We start from the raw sequence: 13,511 nt of genomic DNA, 5'->3' as shown, positions 1-13,511 counted from the left end.
AGGCCAGGCACTGGGAGGAAGGAACAATTGGAGTTACCATTCACCTTGGATCACACTCACACCACTGATTAGTTAGGAACCAATATTACAAGAGGCACTAAACTATCATTATTAGTGTTAAAATGTTTTGAAATTGCACTCTCTGATGAACAGTTATCATGCTGGACCTCCTTTGCTGTTCAAATGGATAGTAAAGATCGCATGGTACCATTCGGAGAAGATCCTGGCCAAACATTCCTCCCTCAACCAGCATCAACAACAACAACAACAACTATTTGTATTTATATAGCGCCTTTAACATAGTAAGATGTCCCAAGGCGCTTCACAGGAGTGTTATAAAACAAAAATTTTGACAGCAAGCCACATAAGAAGAAATTAGGGCAGATGACCAAAAGCTTGGCCAAAGAGGTAGGTTTTAAGGAGCATCTTAAAGGAGGAAAGAGAGGCGGAGAAGTTTAGGGAGGGAGTTCCAGAGCTTAGGGCCTAGGCAACAGAAGGCATGGCCACTGATGGTTGAGCGATTATAATCAGGGATGCTCAAGAAGGCAGAATTTGAGGAACACAGATATCGTGGGGGGGTTGTGGGGCTGAAAGCGATTACAGAGATAGGGAGAGACGAGGCCATGGAGGAATTTGAAAACAAGGATGAGAATTTTGAAATCGAGGTATTGCTTAACCGGGAGCCAATGGAGGTCAGCGAGCACAGGGGTGATGGGTGAACGGGACCGGGCAGCCGAGTTTTGGATGACCTCAAGTTTATGTAGGGTAGAATGTAGGGTAGCATCACCAAAAACAAAAACAAATTAACCCATGGCTGTCTATAGGATGTTATTTTGAACAAAATGGCTGCTGTTTGTCTAGATAAATACAATCACTGCACAAGTAATTCATTTAATGTGAAATGCTTTGAAAGTTTTCAATCTGATTAGGTGCTACTATGTGTTTCTTCTATTTTAATGTAATATGATATTTGTCCAATAACTTTTCTCTTGCTTAGTCTTATGTACAACGTTGTAAGTAAGGTTTCAACTTAAGTAGACAAAAGTTTGAGTTTTTTAAGTTCTAAAGAAATCAATTGTGTGTCACACCCTTGAGCAGATGAATAACAAGCAACACAGCGGGTATTAAGGCAGAGCGGTAAATGATGTAACAGTATGAAAGTATTCCGTTTGTTTGTTCTCAGTGTGACCTTCAGCTATTCACACACTTGCAAATCAAACTTCTATTTTAAAATATACCATGATATATACCAACCAGTTAGAGTTCATATTGACAAAGTATGTTTTAACAGGCTCTTTTGCTTCCTTGTCATACTGAATTTGACCAAACTCAATATTTGGTTTAAATCATTATCTCAGTGCTGACTTGTTGAGATAATTCAGCTTTCAAGTCTTTTTTGATGTACTGTATAACTATGAAGCAGAACAAGCCAAAGAGCTAAGACTTTGTTTTGCTGGAGACCTACCTCAGAGGAGCTAGTAAAGGGATTCAAGGTCTAGGATTCCTCCAGGGAAGGTCATTAATTAATTAACTCCTTCTGGCAGCAGCCCAGAGCACAGAAGCATCTTTTTTTTAAATTAGTGTTTTGATTGAATTTTTCCAGTTTTTGAATCCCTGCCATACCACAGTCCCTTAGATCCAAGATCCACACATCCATCTCAGGCTGGGAAATTAGACAAATGGATGGGAGACTGCTTCAGCATTACTAACTGTGAGAATATCAGCTCCATCCACCATCACGGTGGCCTGCTGATCGATAGGGTTGCCAACTCTAGTTGGACGCATCATGCTTGATCATGTGACATTTGATCACATGGCATTTGGTCATGTGACAGCTAATCGCGTGATATCTGATCACACAGAGTTTGGTGGGTAAAGAGTGCAGAGGTACAAATCATCCACGATCTAATTGAATGGTGGAACAGGCTGGGGTGGGGGAGGGTGGAATAGCTTACTCCTCTTCCGATGTGCCTATGAAATATCACAATCCATTCAGAAATATCAGTATTTCAGTGCACTCCATATTGCTCCATCAGTAAGGAAGTGTAGGGATGAAATACTGTTAACATTAAAAAGTTGCGAGACGCCAGAAACCTTTATTAAAAATTGTAATCGGTGGAAATACAAACTTCGTATCCCTATTGCCATCTTCTCTAAAACATGGAAACTGTAACTGTGGTCAATACTAAAACAAACTGCTATGAGATTGCTGCAGATGAAACCATATTCACAGCTTTGAGCGCAACGCAAAACAATGGCTGTGACAGTAATTATCCTCACGGATTATAGCTTCTTTACATGTTGGACAAAACAAGATGGTGTGCTACAACTGTGCTGTGCTTAAGCCCAGTGGGAAGGGAGGGTCGGAGAGTCCTGGCGGGTCGAAGCAGTGGGAAGGAAGTATGCAGGTGCAAACTACAGGTGCAAAACTTTACTTTTCTTCCGGATTTCTAGAATCAGTGCCTGGGAGATTCATCTTCCATTCTAGGAGACTCTTGGGACAACTGGGCGGGTTGGGAACCTAGAAAAGATGCAGTGAGGGGGTGGGAGCTGGGGGGTGGTGGGGGGGCGACAAGGCAATTCTAATGGGGGACTGATTAAAATAGAAAAAAGTTACCACAAGTACTTACCTATAAATAAGAGGAGGGGTGGGAGGAGGCTCGTGTGGAGCAAACACACCAGCATGGACCAGTTGGGCAGAATGGTCTGTTCCTGTGCTGTACATTCTTTGTAAAATGGCTACAGCTACACCCAAAGCGCAAACAGCTATTATTTGGGACCTTTACTGTGTGCTGCTCACTAGTGCAGCCTAACCTACAGATGGAAACCTGCCCCATGCCCATTGACTTGCATGTGCGCCTATCAAAGCTCCACCTTCTCTCATTGGTGCACTGGCCATCAACTCCATTTCCCTCATTTCTCCCGGGTTGCTTGCAAACCCAACAAAAATAAACTGGGATAGCATTAAAGGTGTACAAACTCATTGGGAGAGGAAATTCAGAGTCAAGCTTTATCCTAAATGACTATATTATTAATGTCTTCGCATTGAATGAGTTTTTGATTTTCCACTGTTTCATTACAAAATTAACTTCTTGATTTTATTTGATTATTTAAATATTCAGCTCTGGTTATGCTTTGAATTTTTATTCTATTTCAGTAACTGGCCCCACAGTAACACTTCCATTTAACTCTATATGGCAACTTTTATTAAATCAAACCCCTGGGATTAAAGTTAATGAACCAAAAATTAACTGACCTGAGCCTGAATTCTTGATATGTACTCGCAGCAGGCAAAGCTCTGTGCCAGGATTGTGAATTAATAACATTTATATATTGTGTGCTCACAGTGACATCTTGCTGGGTGCCATTTAGTCTCCCAATGTTCTCCCTTTCTTACCTGAAGGCACTTATTCTTGCTCGGATACAGTTCTACAGGCAATGCTCACCCTCTAAACCTTGTCATTAGTTATGTGAGAGCCTGAACAGTAACTGTCAGCAAGCTATTCCTCTGTGGGGACTTTGAAGTCAAACCTGATCTTGTCATTACTATTTGCCTGCAGGGAACTGCAGGGAATCACTCAGTAACAATCAGGAACAAAGTCTGGCCAATTTTTCCACCCCCCCCCCCCGCAACCCCCGCATTCCTTCTTAACCTGGGGCACTCTGGTGATGAATCTGGGGCTTTCTTAGTGTTTGTGCCAAAATGTATTTACTCCGTGAGCTGTTGAGCGTGCTGAAAATATCATTTTGATTTCATTCACGGTACTGTTGATTGTTGCTATGCTCTTGTGTTTCACCTGAGAACTCAGACTCTGCCCTGCAGCGACTCATATCAAACTGAATGTTTATTTTTGTTTGAAATTCCATGGTATTTATTGAAGAATGAGATATTCATTTAATAAAGGAAATAATTGAAGGGGCATTTAAAAAAAACAAAAAACAAATTAGCCAACAAATAAAAGCAAATATTTGAGGTCAAGGTGCCTCTGAATTTCCTTCACTCAGCTTTATTATTCCTACTATCAGAAAACATGTGCTAATATTTGGACCACACCCTGGTGCAAAAAGCCATTCAGCCTGGCAAATTCTCCTATTTATAAAGTATTTGTTAACGTGGGCAGAACCTATTCCAAAGTGACTCATTATCTGACCCTTGTGTGTTAGCCCCTCTAACCAGGAGGCAGAGAGGCCAGATAGATTTTCTTGCCATTGTTCTGTTGTCAGAAATTTCTACCTCTCGGTGCTTAGTAGGAGGCACAAACAAATGTGATGAATGGGAAAAAATCTAATTACGTCAAGGGAGATTAATAGCCTTTCGAACCTGCAAATACAAGGGTTTATATGTGATATCCGAGAAAGAGCTTGATACAGCAAAGTGGCAGTGCATGAGGTCATGAGAAAGCATCACCCATTTTAAAACTCAAAGAATGCTGATTAAAATTACCATCCTTTTCTTTTTATATTGCCTTTTTTTAATATATTTTGTTTAAACAGTGAGTGACGATGATATTCTCAGGAGTCTTGGTTTGAAGGCTTTATCAAGTTTTCCCCCAGGAGTTAGAATTATTAATGATTACGGGTGGTGCACAAGGTTTCTCTGTCTAGGGGCTAGGGTGTACACATTGATGAACCTGATAGCCCTTTTCCTCCCTTCTTTTCATATGTTGGTACAGTAGTATCTCTAGTAATAATGCAGTTCCCCTATACTTTCATGCAGACATTTGTTTTCCATAAAAAGAATTAGCACATAACCATAAGTGTTTAACAGGCGTGTGATTTGATGTAATAAAAAAGCCATATACCCAGTAACAAGTAGGAATTCATTTCTAACAAAAGTACAAAACCAGACCTCTGCAGTTATTTCCACAGCATATTGTTTTCAACAATTGTATATTTTTTTCTTTCTTTTTCTGCATTGATTCCTTGCTGGTTACAGTTCCACTGGCACGGAACATCCTCCAGTACCTTGTCCAATGTACACACTGTTATACTTAAAGAACTTTCTATGGGAGAACCGCCACCTCTGTGTAACTGTCATTCATTGCATAAATCATTTTATCCAATTAATCTCCAGGCTTCTGCCAAAGGAATATTCACTCCAGATATGAATACATTGTTTGGATGATCTACACAGCTGAAGACCGTTATACTTTTTAACCCAAATCATTTTACTGCTGCCATTTCTGACAGTATAATCTTAGCCTTTTCACCATTTTTTATAGTATTACCAACAAATTGCATACTTAATAACACTGTCCTAGCTTTCAGGGAAAGAAATTTTAAGCAAGTTTCATCACTTCAAACCCATCTGTTTAGAACAATCCAGAATTAGAAAGCAATTCAGTTCTGGTCTATTAAAAACCTTCAGCAATATCAATGCTAAATATTATCAGAGATTTAAAGCATGGTTCATCAGTTGTCCTTTTTTGTCCTTCATTATGTAGCCATTTTATTCAAATCCAGTAATGTTCCATGTCCTGAGGACATATTTCGTCATAGCTCATTGTGTCCTAGGAAGTTATTTAAAGTTAAACCAGCACCGTAGGTTATTTTAAAATTCCCCTTCCCACAATTTCCCATTTTCTGTAAGCATTAACATGAAAGAGAGAAAGAATGAAAGAACCTTTCACAACCTCAGGATGTCTCAAAGTGCTTTACAGCAAATGAAGTACCTTTGATTGTGTAGTTACCGTTGTAATATGAGAAACACATTATCGAATTTGCGCACAAAAAAGGTCTCACAAACAACGAGATAATGACCAGAATCTGTTTTAGTGATGTTGATTGAGGGATAAATATTAGCCAGGATACCAGGGGAAACTCCCCTGCTCTTCTTCAAAATAGTGCCATGGGATCTTTTACGTCCACCAGGGAGGGCAGACAGGGGCTCGATTTAACGTCTCATCCGAAAGATGGCCCCTCAACAATGCAGCACTCCCTCAGCACTGCACTGGAGTGTCAGCCTAGATTTTGTGCTGGAGTGTGACTTGAACCCACAACATTCTGACTCAGACAAGAGTGCTACAACTGAGCCACAACTGACACGTAGTGACACTTAGTGAGGTATGGTTCCATGGGCAGCTATACAGACTAGGAATTCAACCAGAGACCTACTCTGTATGGCAGAGTGCTTTTATCTAGTAGGTCACTGATGAGTCCAACCTCTTGCTTTCTAGTCTGATGATTTTCTGTAGCGTTTCGTCACACAGGACAGTGAGTGAACTAAATTACCTCGCTCGTTAATCCAGCTCCTGTTCCAACACAGACCAGAACTGTGGATACATTACAGTCTTATCAGTACATGGAATCTCAAAAGCCCTATAATTTTCATCCACATAATTAAAATACACTTTCAGTTATAATTTTGCTGTCAGGAAGCATACCTGGCAACACTGAGCAAGCATTGTTGTATTATCAGAAATGTAAACTAGCTCTGGCCATACACAGTTTCATACACTCTCATCTGACGTCAGTGGACTGGCACTAGGCCATGACACACTGGTGGGATTTGCTCGCTTTTAAATGCCTGATACACCTGCGTGAGTTATGCCTGCCAGCTCAAGAAATGGAATTGCTAGACTGTGTTTTGTATATAGGACAAACAAAACTAGAATGCAAATCCTGCCTCTGTGTTATATCCAAAGTGGTTTTTTTAAGTAGCCCCAAGGCTTTGAAGAAATGTCTCTGTTCGTTGCAAACAGTACATTCCAGATTTGAATCCTGGTTTGTGCTATGTTAACTGATCTCAGCCCAGGCAGTGATAGAGCCTCTTCAGTTGTTGGCAATATCCTTTAGTTAGGGAAGGAAACTGGCTAGGGAATCTCATGTCTGATCACTTACACAGTAACTCCCACTAGAAGTGCATGCTCATGGATGTTGGTGAAAGACAGGATCAGGCTCAGCTGTACATGGTCAGATAGCTGGCAAGACTCAAATGGGTACCTTGTTTTTTTTCAGGCTTTAAGGGCTAAGGTCAATGAATTGTTTCTCCTGTTGAACAAGAATGGTAGTAAAACACTGATGCAGCTCTAGAGCAGTATATTTCAGGCAATCTTGCCGCTGGAATAGGTTAATTCCCAAACTTAGATTTAGAGCTACTGTATACCAATTAGTGTGCCGTAAATTGGGTGTCTGGTAGCAGTACTCCCTCACTTTGCTCCATGGCATAGTTTCCAGGGGTGGGGGGGGGGGAGGTGGGAAGAAGAGTAAGAAGACCATTGGAGGTTTGCTGGGCAGATCAGGCTGCATGAGAGGTGCTATGACCAGCTTCAGGACTTCACATTCACATCTGCAGACAGAAGTTGCCAGATGATTAATACATGCTGAGGTCCCTCTTCCCAAAGGAAGCTGGGACAGCAGATACAATGGCACCAGTAAATACATCACTACCTGACTAACCATAATGTTGGAAGCAATTCAATCTCAGTATGTTGTGCTTTTAGTGGTACTGCATCAGAGGAAGCATGCCAAGTTGATTAACGGGCAGCAACCAAACCTGCAAGCCCTGGCACACCTACGTGGCAAGGACTGAGGGGAGACTATGGGGGTGAAATTAGTCTTTATCAGTAGCACAAAACGGGTGATAATGAATCAGCAGTCTGTTTTATACCCCGCCCGAAAATTGCGCAGGCTGTAAAACGGACTGCTGATTCACTATTGCCCGTATTGCGCTACTGTTGAAAAACAATTTCACCCCACCTCCATATCTTCACAGGGTCTGGGCCAGCAGACAGCTGGATACAGAATTGTGCCATCTACTTCAAGGACATCTGCAGCTCCTATGTAGTAAAAGGCTTACACATCCATTGGCAGTAATGGTGAGCTGATCATTGGCTCCATCTCTCTGTGGCATGTTGCAATGCTGATCTTTGAGGAGTGGTACTGGCCATTTGAATCTAAAGTGCCCCAAATCATAAAATCTAGGCTTCCATTTCTAAACACATCTTTTAAAAAAGAGAAACAGAACCAATTTTATCATATAAATATGGAACCAATTTTAATTCCCTCTGCCCGGTGGGAGTGGGATAATAACACTGCAAAGGTAACGTTACTGCCTAATTCCTGCCGTTTGCCATTTTCCCGAGGGCCTCTTCATGGGTGGTCTAGGCAACCGCCTGTTTCAGACAGGATCCTGAATTCTATATAGTAATTAGGGTCCTATGACACAATAGGGCCTTGACACAATTTTGAGGTACCAACAAGCCATGCATGTTCCGCCCATTGGCACCAGGCATTGAACAACTTAACCAGCGGTCCTTAAAGGCTAGTCAAAAAAATGTTTTAATGACTTTTCTGAACAGATTTTTGTGCAGCCAGGAAGAGCATGAACAGCGTCGCAGTTCGTCAGCAATATTGAAATGAGGCCCAGCCTTCAAAATAGTTTGGGCCGATCAGCAGGCTCTTCAGCTTTTGTCTATATTTAGGTCATTAGAAATAGCTGTCAAACATTGGTTTGAGTGCAAGTGCCATGGGCAATTCACTTAGTAATCATCTTGAAAATTTAGGTATGTGGCCTTTTTCTTGAGATCATGGGTATTTTAAGGTTTCCTTGGCCGGTAAAGGAGCCATTTTATTCACATCCATCTGTTTCAATTACAGGCGAGAAGCCGTACAAATGTACATGGGATGGTTGTGATTGGCGTTTCGCCCGTTCCGATGAACTCACAAGACACTACAGAAAGCACACGGGAGCAAAACCCTTCAAGTGTATTGCCTGCGGTCGCTGCTTTTCACGTTCAGATCACTTGGCTCTCCACATGAAGAGACACCAGAACTAGGCCAATGCCCGTCACCCAGACAACAAGTGTGACTGATTTCTAAAATGTACAGAAGAACAAAGTACTGCCATTACACACACACATATACAGGAGATAAATAGTTTCATATTTTTGAGAGGATATATTGTTGGTAGAGAAAACTTGTTTAACTGGAAACCAATTATGCAAAACATTTAATTCACAAAAAAATAGAATTTTGTATTATTTATTTTTTATTTTCTGAAAGCAAGCCTGCTTTCCTATGCCTGAAATATTGTTTTAGAAAACATAACATTAAAGAAATAAATTACTGATCAACAATAATTTGATAATAATCAACATATAATAATATTGCAATTTAATTAGCTGAGAGCCATGCTTAAATGACCATACAATTAAGGGACAGGACAGCACCTCCTGAAACACTATAGCCTGGAAATGACTGAAAGTACTGTTATCATACAACAATTAACACAATCTGATCTTATTCCTCTCTATATTATTTGAACAGAGCGTTTAACTTGTTTATTTGAAATAAGTTAGCACCTAGTGAAGAGAGGAATTTAATATAAACACATGAAGGAGTTTAGTCAGCCATTCTGCTCTCCCTGTAGGAACAGCCTTACTTGATGGGAGCACAATTTGGAGAATCAGCACTACGGAGTTGTAGCCATATCTGTGAACTGCGCTGTCAACACTGGGAGGACAAGATTGCTGAATTTACCCTTAAGGGTTAATGAATTTAGTATGAATGCATTAAACATTCATACTGTAACATCATTCACAGTCATTTCTTAGCTTATGTTGGAAAAACAATGTCTTAGGGCCACATGGGAAGGTAGGTAGAATCAAATACCACTAATAAACTCAAAAGAAAGGCACTTCATGTTGGACTGTAGCACTAATATAACCTGATGGACATGGCAAAACCTGCAACAACTGCAGCACAAGCTGATTCAGGAATGCTTCTCTTTTCAACTGTGCATTCAGTCAGGAGATTTGAACAGCAGTATACATCATCCAGGCTTTACGGCACATCCTTAGCTCTTAATTCCATAATTTTTTTAGGAAAATAAAGTAAATGGGGTTCTCCTACAATGATCAACTATTGTGAGCAATTATGCTAAAAATTGAGAAAAATATCTTAATTTGGAATTTAACCCCTGGATTGAAGCACACTGAATGGTACCTCTGTATTTTGTGCCAAGAACTTCTGCTTAAAGTATGCTGTTACTCTTTTTATTATCTTGGTGTACATGAACTGCTAAATATTGACTGCATCGACGAGGGGCATTTGAATGTAGACAATTTGCCTTAAATACAAGTGTCGGGTACTGAACATTGTGAGGAAGACAATTTTTAGTAAGTGTTGGATATAACACACGGTGGAAAAAGTGCTGTAACTACTAATGATCATTGGCTACCCAAACTATCGTAACTAGTGAACAAAAGCATTGTGTGGGTGTTGTATCCAACCGTTGACTGTGCTGGCTATTCCTAATATGTTAGCTATTTTAAATCATTTTGATAGCCTGAATTTGTTTAAGTATAATTCAACCATTAAAAAAAATATTCCCCACTGTGTTTAAACCCCAATCAACTAGTTTCCATGAGCATTGGTGTCTGTGAAGTTTTATCATGAGACTGAACTGATCATCATCCTGATTAAGACATTTAGTAACCAACAAAGTTAAATGTATGTCCCTCATGTAATCTCAGCATTACTTAAATCAGAGATAATGGATATTCTTGCATACATTGTTTGTCCTTGCAAACATAGATCCTTATATGTCTTAACACTTCATTTAAGGAAAATTTTGCAAGAGTAACGGAAAAAAATATAAGTTGATATGTTCTAACAATTTGAAAAAATACCGAATGGCAACAAGGAAGTAAATTGAAAAATGAACTAATGATGTGCTCCTATCACAGTGTGTGAAGAGGATAGACACCGTTAATTGCGGTTATAAGTGTAAATGTAGGAACATATTGCAGTCATCAAAGTCTATCTGAACATGCAAAGAGTTGAGATGAGGCTTCACAGGAACTATGTTAATCAGATTCAAATTGGAGGGGCTTGGCAGCTATAGTGATGAAGCACTAGGATCTTAGTTGGAATCTTTGGCCCTGAAATTCTTGGGGCTGAGTGTGGACAGACCAGTTTTCACTCACTTCCCCCCCTACCCTCCAAGAGGGACCATAATTTGGGGCAGAACCCTTTCACACTTGGAATCCACCCTTGGCCTTTTACATAGGAACAGGAGTAGGCCATTCAGCCCCTCAAGCCTGTTCCACCATTCAATTAGATCATGGTTGATCTGTATCTTAATTCCATTTATCCACGTTGGTTCCATATCCCTTATTAAATTCTTGTATGAGAGCCATGGATGGATCTTCTGCTTCCTTCCCCCCCAGGGAACGTGTTGGGGTGGGGGGGTCCGGGGGCAGGAAGATCCCAGGCAACTGCAGAAATTCTGTCATTTATACTCTTGAAAGGGCTCAGCAGAACTCAGGTCATTCTTTGAGGCCTTCTAAAAGACTTCTAACCTTACCCACCTTCAAAAGAAAGAGATTAATTGCCTTGTCCAAAGGCAAAATGGCTCCCTTTGGAGCGGAAAACTGCAAACTGTTTTATTTTTTTCTTCAGTGCCTTTGAGCCTAGTGGGATATCAGGCAGATTAGCTGTAGGCCGCTTCCCTTTATAAGGATGGATCAGGGCACGTGCTGCTGTAGCGCCTTTACAGGTGCCAGCAACCCACCTTGGCCATGCAAATGACCCAGTCCCTGAGATTTGGCTGGGGTCTTAAGCGTGGTGCTAGGGTGGGAAGAGGTTCCTGTCTGCACTGCTGGAGCAGAACCCCAGAAATTTCAGGGCCTCAGTCATAATTCCCCAATTGCTTAGTTGGTGAAAATATGCGGTAGTGACCCATCCAGCCCAGGAAGATCCTAGGTTTGATGTTGAGTTAGCAGATCTCAATCAGGGTGGCAGTGAAGTTACGACAATTGATCTCAATATCTCTCAGCTATGGAAGGGGGGAAAAAGTACATCAGCCAGATTCTAATTTCTATCCAGTGAAGACTTCTAGAAAGTGCATGTTTGGGTAATGGCATACACGACTGTGATACTCCCTCCCCTCCTTCAGCTTTTGATATATAGGCTTGCACATGAAAAATGGCCAATTGGATGAGGTATCTAGGGGCTACTGCCAGGTAAGGAACTACATCCCAATGCAAATGATCACTTTCAGGAGAGGAAAGGAGAGAACTGGGGAAGAAAAAAATCAATCCCAACCAACAATGATATTCACTAATCCTCTGGGAGAGAATTTTACGAATTTAGATGACTCAATTATGGGAGAGAGTGATTCAGTAGAGAGGGCAGGTCAAGCAGTTAACAACACTGATAGCAATAATTGAAATGTTTGCATGTTGGACCACCATCACTGTCAATTAAGGAGAGTAGTATGGTTAAGATGGCCTAACACTGAACAATAGGAGGGGAAAAAATCCTCTAAACCACCCAAAAGATTGCAAAAGATGAATTTTGGGTACACTTAATCGAATATAATCAGCCCACTAAATCCACATTCATTCAGGTGTTACACGAGGAGCATGCAGCATGATTAACTTTGATGCAAACTACTGTGTGGGGTTATGTACTATTGGATGGAAAGTTTACACTAAACTTGTAGATCATAGCGTTTTTAATTATACGTTAGTCTTCTATCAAGCACCCAAAGAAACAATGGTATGTAAATACTGGGATAACAAGTGATGTATATAATTTTTATAAGTTGTTAAAGTAATGTTTATATTCAGAACAAAGGGGAAGAAAATGGTGGTAGTTTTGCTTCGGTTTGTTTTAAATGTGTCACTTATTTTTATAATGTAGTATTTCACAAATTTGAAGAAAAAAATCAAATGTATGAATGTTTTAAAACAAAAATCTTCCGATACACAGTGATTTTGGATTTTGTTGAAAGCTGTACTGTATAATAAGAGAAAAGGAACAAAATAAAAAACTGTTTATAGATGAAACATCACTCTGTTCATTTTCTTGGACTTCTAATTTATTTCAAGTGTTTATTTTGGTGTATAGATTAATAAAACTAAAAAAGGCAAATGACCCATAGCATAGCACTCAAGATATTCATAAGAACATAAGAAAAGAACATAAGAATTAGGAGCAGGAGTAGACCCTTCGAGCCTGCTCTGCCATTTAATAAGATCGTGCTGATCTTCGGCCTCAACTTCACTTTCCTGGCCGATCCCCATATCCCTTGATTCTCCTAGAGTCCAAAAATCTATCTCAGCCTTGAATATACTCAATGATTGAGCATCCACAGCCCTTTGGGGTAGAGAATTCCAAAGATTCACAACCCTCTGAGTGAAGAAATTCTTCCTCACCTCAGTCTTAAATGGCCGACCCCTTATCTTGAGACTATGCCCCTAAATTCTAGACTCTCCAGCCAGGGGAAACAACCTCTCAGCGTCTACCCTGTCAATCCCCCTCAGAATCTTATATGTTTCAATGAGATCACCTCTCACTCTTCTAAACACCAGATAGTATAGGCCCAACCTAATCATTCTCTCCTCATAGGACAACCCTTTCATCCCAGGAATCAATCTAGTGAACCTTCGTTGCACCACCTCTAAGGCAAGTATATCCTTCCTCAGATAAGGAGACCAAAACTGTGCACAGTACTCCAGATGTGGTCTCACCAAAGCCCTGCACAATTGTAGCAAGACTTCCTT

At 40.5% G+C, this 13,511-nt stretch overlaps 1 protein-coding gene across 1 annotated transcript in view; it reads left to right on the top strand.

The window, feature by feature from the left end:
• The window catches only part of klf5l (Kruppel like factor 5 like), a 61,653-nt gene extending 48,865 nt beyond the window's left edge, over window positions 1-12,788 (top strand). The window contains exon 5 of the mRNA XM_085997103.1: window positions 8,599-12,788. Coding sequence (XP_085853229.1) covers window positions 8,599-8,777 — 179 coding nt within the window. The 3' untranslated portion in view covers window positions 8,778-12,788. The remainder of the gene's footprint in view (window positions 1-8,598) is intronic.
• The last annotated feature ends 723 nt before the right edge of the window (window positions 12,789-13,511 follow it).

Source organism: Somniosus microcephalus, chromosome 1 (assembly GCF_052327205.1).
Source record: "Somniosus microcephalus isolate GS21.2 chromosome 1, FLI_Smic_1.0, whole genome shotgun sequence".
Taxonomy (NCBI): domain Eukaryota; kingdom Metazoa; phylum Chordata; class Chondrichthyes; order Squaliformes; family Somniosidae; genus Somniosus; species Somniosus microcephalus.
This window is presented reverse-complemented; position numbering and strand designations above follow the sequence as displayed.